The following is a 13595-nucleotide window of genomic DNA, read 5'->3' as shown; positions in this document are numbered from 1 at the left end:
GTGGAACAGATCACAGCGGTAGATGGTAGACAGATGCACACAGATGAGGCCATAGCAGAGGCATTTGCGTCCTACTTCGAACGTTTCTATGAGGCCAGAGACCTGGGCACGGGTGACGATGCACAACACTATATAGGTGACACGGAGCTGCCGGTACTGTCCCCCGAGGCCAGTGCGGCTTTGGAGGCGGAGGTGACTCTGGAGAAAATAGCAGACGCCATAGCCTCCCTGAAGCCGGGGAAAACGCCCGGGCCGAATGGCTTTCCGGCGGAATTTTTCAAGAGGGCGGCGGATCTATTGACGCGCCACTTGAAAACCCTCTTCTTGGAGGCGTTCCAGGAGGGGCGCTTACCGCCAGACCTCACTTTGGCCACGATAGTCCCGATTTATAAGGAAGGCAAGCCGAGGGAGGAGTGTGCCTCATACCGCCCCATATCTCTCCTAAATATGGAGGTAAAGATCTTGGCCACTATACTAGCGGGACGTCTGCGGTCAGTCATAACTGACCTCGTACATATGGATCAGTCGGGGTTCTTGCCGGATAGGGCGACCAAGTTGAACCTCCGCCGCACACACAATTGGCTACAGGAAGTTAAAGGGAGGAGTGAGCCCCATTGGTTCCTCTCCCTCGACGCGGAGAAGGCATTCGACGCGGTACACTGGCCGTTCCTAATGGCGGCACTACGGAAATTTGGGTTCGGCCCCAAGTTCCAGAAGTGGGTGCTCCTATACACAACCCCGAGGGCCCGGATTCGGGTCAACGGGAGGTTGTCCCGCGAATTTCAGATCGGCAGAGGCACGCGCAAGGGGTGCCCACTATCCCCCCTTCTGTTTACGCTCACCATAGAAATTCTAGCGATAAGGATCAGGCAGAATCCGGGGATCCGGGGATTTTCGTGGGAAGACTCCAACTCCACACAGGAAAAAATATCCCTGTACGCAGACGACGTGCTATTGTACATCACTGAGCCGGAAACGACAATTCCGGAGTTATTCAGGGAATTGGACGGCTTTGGGCTAGGGCAGGCCATACTATTAACTGGCACAAATCGGTCCTCTATGACCCACGGGGTCTGGAACGGGGGGAGTGCCTCCCGGAGCAACTGCTACATACCCCAGAGGGCTTCCAATACCTGGGTATCTACATCACCCTAGATAGGCACCTTTCATTTAGTAAGAATATAAAACGAATCATGGATAGCGCAACGACAGAGATGACTAGGTGGCGACAACTACCGCTCACCTTATTAGGCCGGGCGGCGATATACAAGATGATTATCCTGCCAAAGTTCCTGTACGCGCTCCAAAACGAGTACTACCAGCTACCAGCCAAAACTATAACTAAAATCCATGCGGACCTCCGGGCGTTCCTGTGGCTGGGAAAACAACCAAGAGTGGCCCTGTCGACCCTACAGCGCCATCAGTACAACGGAGGGATTTCACTTCCCAACCTGGAGGCATACTACTGGGCGGAACACCTTGCCCTAATCAATGACTGGCTACACGTATCAGCGGACCACCCGACTTATGCTCTGGAAAGATTTAAAATGTCAACCAGAAATCTATTGTACTACCTATACGGGGGGACGGTACGGGCATTGCTCCTGCCGGCCACGGTGATCACCCTGAACGCTTGGAACAGGGCTACGAGACGCATGGGATGGGACATGAAGCCTACCCGACAGACGCCGCTATGGCACTGCCAATGGTTGAGAGAGCTCGGTAAGCTATGTGGCTTTCAGAGGTGGGATGATATAGGAATCTCCACAATTGGGGATGTGGTTGCAAGGGGTGAGCTGAAGTCTTTTCAGATGCTTAGACACGAATTTGGGTTGCACAACACTCAATTCTACAAATACGCACAATTGAAACATGCATGGAGGGCACAAAACATCACGCTCACGGATATTCCGGAATATGCGCCATTGGAGGGCAGGCTACTTCAAGAGCGGGTCATGGAAAGGGTGGTATCCCTCACGTATAAAACCCTGACGAACCACATGTTAGGCACCTTGGCAGGGCTCCGGAGAGTATGGGAGGCTGACGTGGGGGAAATGGAAGACCTGGACTGGGAGATTATATTAATGCATCCTCGTGAGGTGGCAATAAAATCAAGGCTACGCCTCATTCAACTGAATGTATTACACAGGACCTATTTTGACAGGGTGCGCCTCCTTAAAATGGGGAGAATAACAGACCCGGCATGCCTTAGGTGCCACAACCAACGAGGAGATTTCTTTCACACGATGTGGGCATGCGATACTATACAAACATACTGGGGTCACATATTCACGGAACTAGAGGAGGTCCTGGGAGTGAGCTTGACACGCGACCCTAAATTAGCGTTATTGGGTATGACAACCGAGGTAGACCTGCCGCGCCCCCCGATTATCTTCTTGGTACTCGCCTTGGTGGTGGCAAAGAGAGACATTGCAAAATATTGGGGTGCGGCGGAAATACCTGACATTGAGGAATGGAGGAAGGGCTTGGACCTCTATATGGCCGCAGAAAGAGTGACCTGTAGGGCTAGGGGTGCCCCAAAAAGTTTCGGAGAGTGTGGGCTAAATGGAGACAATACCATGGATTGGAGGGGGGCCAATGAGGGAGACAACTGAGGAGTAGGAGGGTCCGGGACACTGTGGATTTGTCAGAAACAACAACGTGGGCAATGTGAAGATCAACTAACCTTGCTATAGTGAGAGAGATAATGGAAACCCGTGATCGGTAGTAACGGCGGTGGGTCCTGGGGAGTGGGGGGAGAGGGGGAGGTAAGCTGCTTGTTTGATATATGGTTAATGTGTTCATGCTGTAGCTATATTTGACGAACTAATATCTGTGGAACTGAAAAGTTGCGTAAACACCGGACAGAAGCGGAATGTTGACGCCCTGCCGGCTGCTGAGTATATCGTTGTTGATTCCTACTGATGCAACAATAAAAATAGATTTCAAAATTAAAAAATTAAAAAAAAAAAAAAAAAAAAGAACAGTATAACTTTGAAATGGAAATAGATAGACGGTAGATTTGTAAATGCAAAGCAATGCTTTGGGAGGAACATAGTTATATGCATTAACAGGTAAGAACACGCCTTACTCTTCCCAGGCTTCGGGGATTTAGACGGACATTAGGCAAGGTTTCATTTAAGGTAAGTACTGCACCACCAGCAGCACAGGGCGGCCGGTGCAAGGGGTCACTTGGCCCAGTGTAAATCAATCGGGGCTGGGGCACCTCGGAGAGGTACGGTTTGTTGGTAGGTACCTGTGGTTTCAGGGCACAGGCCCCGGGGGTTAAGATTAGCACGGGAGGCACAGGGCAGCACCAAAGCTACACCACCAGCAGCACAGGGTGCAAATTCAGCATTGGGCGCCCAATGTGCTTCAATGGGGAATCTCGATCGCACCAAGAGGCTACAGGCTCGACCAGGAGGCTGGATGAAGGTGACCACCGGCTAGACAGCTAAGTTGAAGTTTAGGGGAAGGTCGAGGCACCGTCGTTGGGCTCTCCAAGGCCGGAGGGCTGAGGATGCAGGGGTACCTTTTGGTATAGGATTTTCTTGAGGGGGAGCCTTCGTGTTGAGACTACAGGTGACTTAGGGCCAGATGTAGGTGGCTCATTACCGGTCGGTAACGGCCGAAATTAACGAATTTTGGCCATTACCGACTGGTAAGGGGCTTTTCTTATGTAGGGGGCCGAAATTATGGATTCGGTAATTTACCGAATCGGTAATTTAAGGAATCGGTAATTTACCGATTTCTTAAATACCGATTCGGTAAATTACCGAATTCCTAATGTAGGGAGCACTTAAATGAGTGCTTATCCCATGTTAGGATTCGTTATTTACCATCAACTAGAAGTTGGTGGTAAATAACGAAACCCCCCCAAAAAGCAATTTAATGCAAATTGCTTCAGTGCCATGTTGCAGACATACATGCCCATAAGGCATGTATGTCTGCAACATGTGCACCCATAAACAATTGAGGGGTGCAACAGGGTGTCAAAGTGACACCCTGCCACCCTTCAATGTTTTCCCCCTTTTACCGAATCGGTATTTACCGATTCGGTAATTGACATTCATTCCTATGGGCCTTCAGGCCCATAGGAATGAATGGCAATTACCGAATCGGTAAATACCGATTCGGTAAATACCGAATCTTAACGATTCGGTAATTTTTACAGATTTTTTAGCTATATAGCATTTACCGATTCGTAAATACCGAATCGGTAAAATTCGATATTTACGAATTGGTAAATACTATTTACCTACATGAGGCCCTTAGTGTGGTCCAGGGGAGGTCAGCCACTGATGAAGTGGAATCTGGATCGCTGGGAAGACATTACTGGGCAGGTAAGCCGCTCAGACTCAGGCCGCAGGCATCGGATGCAGAGTGAGCTTGGGCAGGAGATCCGCAGAGTGGCAGTGCTCCTGGGGTTCTTGGAAGTCGCTGGCCATGGGACATGTGTTGGTTCTTTGCAGGCTCGCAAAGCAGGAGACACTGGCCTGTAGGGCTGGGATCAAAACAGTGGGTGTCTTCTTGCTGTGCTGCACAGTGTCCTCTTCGTCTGTCTTCTTCTTAGGTTGTGGGAATTTGAGGATCAAGGTTCAGGGAGGGCCCGAAAAATGAATTTAGAGGTGTTACAGGTACTGGCAGTTGGTAGCTAATGAGCTACTTGCCTTTAGGGTGACTACACCCTTTGAATGTCCACTCCCTTTGGGGAGGGGGAACCCTCCTAACCTGATTGGGTAGGATTTTCGCATTCAAGATGGAGCATTTTCTAAAGAAGTGGTCACCTTGTCCTGGGCACCTTAGGGGTGGTCCTGGCAGAGAGGGGATACACATCTCCTGACTACTAATTTTCCGGCCAACCTTGCCACCAAAAGTGGGGCTTAGTTAATGGGGGCAGACAACTCCACTGGCTGGAGAGGCCCTGGTCAGCATATCAAAGGGCCGGAAGCCTGTTAAGTGAGTAGGCAGCCACTGCATGGTGGTTTGTGGTTAAATAAGCGCTGTAAGCAACTGGGTAGGGTTTACTGATGAAGCAGCAACTTTAAGTAAGAGAAGATTTGTTAATGAACTGCAGTAACTGCAGAAATTTCCAGAAGGTTTTGTGATGAAGCAACGACTGGAGGGAACTGGGGCAGGAGATCTTTTTTCTGATTAAGCAAGGAATCTAGATACATTTAGTCATAAAGCAGAGTCCGAATGCAGTAGGGGGAGATTCTGTGATAAAGATTTGGTTTTGAGGATTTGGTGGTGAAGTCTACATGGAATTAGGAAACATTTGGTGATAACAAGCAGATGTTACAAGGAATTGAGGAGATTTCCTAATGATTTGGGATGTAAGATCCGGAGGCAGATTTAGTGATGAAGTACAGGTAGTTAAGATTTAGGGAAGACGTGGTGATGAAGACGGTACCGAAGAATACTGGGGAAAATTTGGTGATGAAGCAGAGCTGAGAGGATTTGGGGAAGGTTTGGTGAAGAAGCAGTGACTGCAAGGACTGTGGAACGCATTGGTGATAAAAACAGATTCCTGTGAACGGGAATGGACACCGTAGTTGTTGATAAGGATGCAATGACTCTACAGAGACTGGCCCATTTGTAAAGAGCAGTAAAGTGGTAATGTTAGAATTCACGAAAATAGGTCTTTGGAAGAATACTTGGTAAATGAGATGGCTGTCCAGGACTACATCATTTTAACAAGTCAGTTTCATAGGCGATGATCACTACAACGCAAACAGATAGTGCTTAGGTATATAAACACTTACCCATCAGCTGATCCTGCAACTTCTTCCTCTCTGGATTTTCTCCTTCACTATCGCTGTCACTCCTGTGAAACAAAAACACAGAAATCTGATAAACAAATTACACAGTGTAGAATAGATTATAGACTAGGGTACCAAATGCAAAATGATCATTAGTCCACAAAATTGTAAAATCAAGGAAAACAGTGTTCAAACCACCCTCACTTACCCTTTATCATTCTGAGATTCTTTAACTGGCTTTTTGCTCTGTTTATCTTTATTTTTTAAATAATCTTTCAGCTTCTCAGCACGGTCCAGATACTGCACACACTTTCCACGAATGCTTTCTTTCGCCTTGTCACTGTGCGCTTCATCTGTAAGAGTCCCACAAACACTGAATCAATATTGAGGGATAGCTACCATCTATCTTTAGCACCAATAATTCCATCCCTGTCATATACAGAGTCCTGTTATAGTGCCCACACAAAAATAAACAATTCAATTATATTATTTATCTAATAATCAGAAAGCCAAATAGGAAGATTTGTGAAAACAGACTGCACAAATGTTGACTTCTAAAAACTCAACCCTACATAAATATCTCCTTACAAATAATATCGACCTTTACTTAATTCCTAAATCCAGGCAAGATCACTTTGCACATTTTCAGGTCTGTAATATTTTAAAGTTCTCACCTCAGTCCTAGGATATCTGGGCTAAGTGCTTTATAGTGAATTAAGGTGTAAGGTGTAGATATTTGTGTGGATTTTTTTTTAAAGATTCAGATTTTCAGTCAGTCAGAATATCTTTATTTCGACAATGTTGTCCTAAAAGAGCACACAATTATTTACACACATATCGCAATAAATACATTTCTTTAAAAACAAATATAAAAAGAGAAATTGGAATTTGCGTCTGTCCAGGAGAATGGAATACAAAAGCTGTAACCTAAAATACACTAAAATAGAATGCATCATGTATCAACAGATGCAATCTGCTTGGGAAAATTACGTGTGCATTCAATTAGGAGTCTCTGTGGAGGTATTTGTCCTAACCCCAAGCAGCTAGGTGGATATCTAAGCCAAGACCAATTTTAATCATTCTTCACTAGATTCCTTCTAATGTTCCACATTGCTCCTAGATATATCGTGACTGCAAACACAATTACTGGGGACAAATCAGTCTTGAAAATTCTGTGTGCTTGCATAAACTGGTTCATGCCCAAGTTCTTACAGATAGGAATGATCCACTTTTTCCTGGCCTTTACATAAGCCGTACAAAAGAATAGGACACGCAGTTCATTTTCTATATTCGCTTTACAACCAGGACAGTTCTTTGGAGATAGATTCAGATTTTACTCACCTGATTCCGAGTCTACGTTTTGCGAAATGTGTTTTTTGGTATCTGTTTTCCCATTCCTAATAAATTAAATAAAACCCAGCCACTGCAGTATATACATAATGATGAGAGCATCAATTAACATCAGTCCACGTTCTATGCAACCATGATGTAACACAAATGCCCTCCATATTCTATGTTCTAATTAATCATGAATATCTCAGACATTCCTCATGCTAACACAACCATCTGGCTCCCTTAGAAAAGCAGCATAGCTTTGACCTGGTAAGTTAAATTTGCAACAACCCTTGGTAGGAAATGGGTGCACAGAAACCTGGGCTATAGAGATGTCCACTTGGATATATTGCACATTATAACAAGGATACTGTCACAGGTCAACTAACAGCCAACAGCAGGTGAGTCAACTGATCTAGCTACCTTATCTTCTGGAGAAATTTGAAGTGTGGATTTGAGAAAGAGGTCTAAGCCAGTCAGAATCACATTTCTTACTATTTCATTCAAAGGACCAAACCCCATTGGTGCAAAATGCACCAATTCATTGTGTAATAAAACATTCAGGAAATAGTGCCACGCTTTACTAAACAAGCATTTGTAATGCAATAGGTCTCGCATTATAAAAGTTTGAGCTATTGGCATTGCTAATAATAATGCAACACCAGTAGCTCAAACATTCAGTAATGCAAGACCTATTGCACTGCAGATGATTTTTTTTTGTTTTTTTCTATTTATTTATTTATTAAGCTTTTAGAGCGCGACAGCTACCCAAAAGGGTTTCCCGGCGCTAACGAGACAGTGAGCAAAGAGCTAAAGAATTACTATTATGCAAAAACAGGGGGAATTATTGGTCAAATAGCCAGGTCTTGATGGCTTTGCAAAAGCGAACATAGCTGGCTTCCATTCGGATAGTCAGAGGGAGAGAATTCCACAACTTCGGGCCCAATAGCGAGAAGGACCTGCCTCCTATTCTGGAAAGTCGGATCTTAGGCAGGCTAAAAAGGCCATGAGAAGAGGAACGCAAACAACGCGCAGGAGTATACGTATGCACCAAAGATTGTAGGTATCTTGGGGCAGTACTCCATTTTATTTTATGCATATAGCTGAGAGTTTTAAACTTGATTCTACTTTCAACCCTCAGCCAATGTAAAGAACGGAGATGTCCTGATATATGTTCCGTTCTATGACAATTGCATAGCAGCCTCACGGCGGCATTTTGGACAAGCTGAAGGCGTCTAATGACCGCCTGTGACGCCCCTAAGTAAAGAACATTACCATAATCTAACCTTGAGGTAATCAGGGCATTGATTACTCACTTACGGGTGTCTTCTGGCAGCATCCAAATGATTTTCTTTAGCCAGCGCAAGATGGTGAAGCAAATGGCTGTTAGTTTCCTAACCTGGGGCTGCATGGTTAGGCCTCTGTCAATGGTCATCCCCAAATTTCGCACCTGATTAGATGGAATGGGGAGGGCTCCCATTTCAGATGGCCAATGTCTGGGACTCCAAAGTTCCTGTTTCGGACCCAGCACAAGGACTTCCGTTTTTCCACCATTAAGTTTGAGCAAATTATCACTCATCCATTTAGCAATTTTCCTGAGACCCGATTGAAGGAGGGAGGTAGAGGCATGATTAGAGTTTGACAGTGAAAAAGTGATTTGAGAATCATCTGCATACGTAAACATTGTCAGACCTTCTCGTTCGGCAATCTGTGCAAGTGGAGCTACAAAAAAATTAAAAAGCAAAGGGCTAAGTACCGATCCTTGAGGCACTCCATATAGGGATGGATGAGTATTAGAAGAGGCCATATTGGAGAAGAATTGGAAGGTTCGCTGAGTTAAGAAGGATGCAATCCAGTCCAGGGCTAGACCACTAATGCCTATTTCAGAGAGGGACTTTAGTAGTATTGTATGAGAAATGGTGTCAAATACTGCGCTGAGATCAAGAAGAATCAGCGCAGCTGTGTCACCTCTGTCCAACATGTGGCGTAGATTTTCTGTGACGCCCAACAATGTTGTCTCAGTGGAGAAGCCTGGACGGAAGCCTGATTGGGAAGGGGGGAGTATAGCATTTGTTTCCGTAAACTGGGCGAGGTGGTAATGAATATGTCGCTCCAAAATTTTGGAGAAAGCAGGCAGGAGGGAAATCGGTCGGAAATTGGCAAGAATCTTAGGATCTGCTAAAGGTTTTTTTAACAGTGGTGTTACCATGGCATGTTTCCACACTGGCATTTTGTAGCGACCTATTAAGAGCACTACAAATCACAGAGAGCTGAGGGATGTCCAAGAGTTTGAGTACTGAGATTGGGAGTGGATCAGCTGGTGATCCAGATTTTAATTTGCCTAAGCTATCTCTCAGGCCTTGCACATTAATCTAAGGCCAGGAGTTAAGGGGCTCATAAATCAGACAAGGTTGGAAAGAGGTGCCCAGATCGATATTATTGGCATTGGGTACCTGACACTGATTTGCTATGTCCAAATAAATAGTATCAATCTTCTTAGTGAAGAAACAGGCAAGTTCATCGCATTGATCACTGCTCAAAGGCGGTGGTCTAGCAATCGTTTGGGAGCCCGCTAGATCTTTGACTAAATTAAACAATACTTTAGATTTATTTGTTGCCTCATAGATGGTCCTGGCAACGTAGCCAGCTCTAGTTGTCGTACAGGCTTTATGATATTCCTTTAGTTCATTCCTGTACGTGAACCCAGCTTCTGGGGAGTAGTCTTTCCTCCAGATGCGTTCCAACCGTTTGCATTTGGATTTCTCCACTTTTAGTGATTCATTAAACCACAGTGCCGGGGGTTTGTGGGCGTTGACTTTTTTTCTGTGACATAGGCAGACCGGTATCAATCGCCTCCGTAAGCCACGAGTGTAACTTGAGTGACACTGTTTCCATGTCGTCCGAATCTCGAACTACGCACGGTGGTTGCAAATCTAGGGTATCCTTTAGAAGGTTCATATCCAGCTTTTTCCACTCCCTATATAGCGCGAACGTGACCCAAAGGCGTGCATTTATGTTACATCGAGGTCAGTGCAATTATGTGGTATGTTATTATGTGGCATGGAGTGGTATTATGCGGAGTGTATTTATGTTGCATTAAGTAGAGAGTAATTATGTGGTGTGTAATTATGTAGTACTGAGTGGTATTCGGAGTGTATTTATGTTGCACTGAATACAGTGTAAATATGTGACATGTAATTATGTGGTACTGGTATTATACGGTGTGTAACTATGTCACACTGAGTGGTATTATCTGGAGTGCATTTATGTTGCATTGAGTAAGGTGTAATTATGTGGCATGTAATTATGTGGCACAGTGTTATGTGGAGTGTATTTATGTGGCATTGAGTAGAGTGTAATTACGTGGTGTGTAAATATGTGGCACTGAGTGATATTATGTGGATTGTATTTATGTTGCATTGAATAGAGTGTAATTATGTAGCATATAAGTATGTGGCACTGAGTGGTATTGTGTGGAGTGTATGTTGATTTGAGTAGAGTGTAATTATGTGGTGTAGTTATGTGGCACTGAGTGATATTATGTGAAGTGTATTTATGTTGCATTGAGTAGAGTGTAAGTATGTGGCGTGTAATTACGTGGCACTGACTGGTATTTGGAGTGTATGTTTCATTGAGTGCAGTGTAATTATGTGGCGTGTAATTATGTGGCACTGAGTGGTATTTGGAGTGTATGTTGCATTGAGTGCAGTGTAATTATGTGGCGTGTAAATATGTGGCACTGAGTGGTATTTGGAGTGTATGTTGCATTGAGTGCAGTGTAAATATGTGGCACTGAGTGGTGTTTGGAGTGTATGTTGCATTGAGTGCAGTGTAATTATGTGGCACTGAGTGGTATTTGGAGTGTATGTTGCATTGAGTGCAGTGTAATTATGTGGCGTGTAATTATGTGGCACTGAGTGGTATTTGGAGTGTATGTTGCATTGAGTGCAGTGTAATTATGTGGCGTGTAATTATGTGGCACTGAGTGGTATTTGGAGTGTATGTTGCATTGAGTGCAGTGTAATTATGTTGCAAATAATGATGTGGCACTGAGTGGTATTTGGAGTCTATATTGCATTGAGTGCAGTGTAATTATGTGGCGTGTAATTATGTGGCACTGAGTGGTATTTGGAGTGTATGTTGCATTGAGTGCAGTGTAATTATGTTGCAAATAATGATGTGGCACTGAGTGGTATTTGGAGTCTATATTGCATTGAGTGCAGTGTAATTATGTGGCGTGTAATTATGTGGCACTGAGTGGTATTTGGAGTGTATGTTGCATTGAGTGCAGTGTAATTATGTTGCAAATAATGATGTGGCACTGCGGCAGAATGAGGGAGAGTGGGTAATGCTGTTACACAGCTGAGCCCATGTACAGAGCCTGGGGCACAATAAGGTGGAATGAGGCACCCTAGGGAACAGTGAGGTGGAGTGAGGCGGACTGAGGCAGAGTGGGGGATGCTGTTTCACAGCTGACCTGGGTCCCTGGTCTCTGGGATGTCATTCTTGCGAGGACGATTGCTCCATATGGACCTGGTCAAAGATGCAACATACCAAAATGTCTCTGGCTGGATACATATAAAAACATATTGTTGATAAAACGTTCTGCAATGATGAACAGCACAGTTTCCCTGTGTTTTATTTGGGGCATGGGAAGGAGACCGGAAATCGTGAGAAGTGTGCAAACCGTGTATGGACGCTTTTAAACAAAATATAATATAGGAAAGTGAAAGGGCGATGTTTATTTTGACTCAGACCGCAGGCGAGGCTTCTCCAGTCACTGATGCAGTTAAAACTCGCAGAGCGGAGTGGTTGAACACGAGAAAGCTTCTCATTCTTTGGCGTCTCACCTCACAAATCCAAACCCCGAGAAGAAAAACAACTAAAGTGTGGTTACTCTAGCCTTGGGTTCCCAAGTAGTGCAAAGCAGGCCTTCTAGCGCTTCAAAGTCTAGTCAACACTAGACATACAATTATAAAACAAGTAACAAAAATGCCCCCTTTTGGAAGTTGCTTGCGTAGCAATAAACGGCAATTTTCAGGATCCAATGAGCCCTTCAGCTCTGTGTCCCGGTGCCACTGTGCCTGCTGGACCAATGGGAGCTAAGCGCCTGAGTCTGAGGGATCCGGCCACATGGGACGACTCTGACACTTGTGTGCAGCTGGCTGCCCTGCTCTCTCCTTTGTTAGTAAACACAACAGAGACTCGTTTTGTCTGCAGGCTAGGCTGGCAAACACCAAAGGGTGCCCGGGAGGCAGTGCTGTAGCGTGCCAACAGAGCTGCTTCGCGAAGCTTCTCTCAGGAGCAGGGCGCGTAAGAAGAGACGGCACCAGACACTGTAAAGCACATCATAGTTGTGAACTCTCCCTACAGTCACAGTGCCCCGGGCCACAAAGCAACACAAAAGAGGCATTAGGGCCATACATGAATACATGACTCAGTATGAAGAGGATGGAAACTAGAAAGACAGGACACACAAGGTGCCTCAGCAGGACAAAGCCATTAGAACAGAAATGTCAATGATCAAAGTAGTAATTCACGTTATCTTCTAAAACACTTTGATTTATGTAGTACAGAAATCCAGGCTCCCCAATATCTTCATTTGTTCACGTCTTCAGTAGTACCAAATGGATTCAAATACACTAAAATTAAGACTACATCATGTCGCCTGGGGCACAATGTTACGTTTTGGGGCTTTCATTTACCAGCACAATGCATTGTGGTACTTGTAGTGTTTATTCATTTCAGTTAAATCAATTGGACTAACCCAACAGAAAGCAATGAATAGTAAAAGGTGGATATAGGACAGTAACCCAGAGCACCTGATGACATAAAACCGTCTGAGAACATGAACTAAAATAGTGCCCAAACAATCAACATGCAATATGTGAGACTTTTGCTGTGGTTAACTTAATAGAAAAGCATGTGCAGTTGAGATTTTATCTGACAATACGGCAGGGTTTGCTTTCCAAACCCTGCCAGGTTAACACCATATCTGATAAAGTGACTTTCACACAGGATGCATATCGAATGCGTGAAAGAATGCTTCAGAATGCTGCGCCTGTTCCTGAAAACTTGGAGCCCAGAAACTATTATTTAAGAGGTTTATTTTTCTAACTATGAAGGAAGGAACGCGCCGGCAACACATCGTTACACTGAAGTCTTCCCTGTTATTCTACACTCGTCCAATTTGAAGATGGCATGTCAGGTTTATAGATATTAAGAAACGGACGCAGACTGCATGTCTAATTTTAGGGTAAAGATTCATGCACTCAAATATGAGCCTTTGCAGAATGTTAACTCCGTCAATTGCAACATTCTTTTCAGCTGATCGTTAATTTCCTCATTGCTGTTACCAAACGATGTCTGCAGGAATAAGACATAGAAAACAAGCGAATGCCTAGAGCGAGAACACCAGTTCATTGCGGCTTTTAAGTAAAATGACTTTTATGACCGCTCCAGGAAAGCAGACGAGATAAGCCTGTTAATGAGGGGAAAGAG

The 13595-nt window shown here is 44.7% G+C and overlaps 1 protein-coding gene across 2 annotated transcripts in view; it reads right to left on the bottom strand.

Moving 5' to 3' along the window:
- The window catches only part of VPS4A (vacuolar protein sorting 4 homolog A), a 187110-nt gene that overhangs the window by 118778 nt on the left and 54737 nt on the right, over nucleotides 1-13595 (bottom strand). For both annotated transcript variants that reach the window (XM_078670988.1, XM_078670989.1), the window contains exons 3-4: nucleotides 5971-6115; nucleotides 5766-5827 (exon numbers count right to left, since the gene is read on the bottom strand). In XM_078670988.1, coding sequence (XP_078527114.1) covers nucleotides 5766-5827; nucleotides 5971-6115 — 207 coding nt within the window. The remainder of the gene's footprint in view (nucleotides 1-5765; nucleotides 5828-5970; nucleotides 6116-13595) is intronic.

The sequence above is a fragment of the Lissotriton helveticus genome, chromosome 12, assembly GCF_964261635.1.
Source record: "Lissotriton helveticus chromosome 12, aLisHel1.1, whole genome shotgun sequence".
Taxonomy (NCBI): domain Eukaryota; kingdom Metazoa; phylum Chordata; class Amphibia; order Caudata; family Salamandridae; genus Lissotriton; species Lissotriton helveticus.
This window is presented reverse-complemented; position numbering and strand designations above follow the sequence as displayed.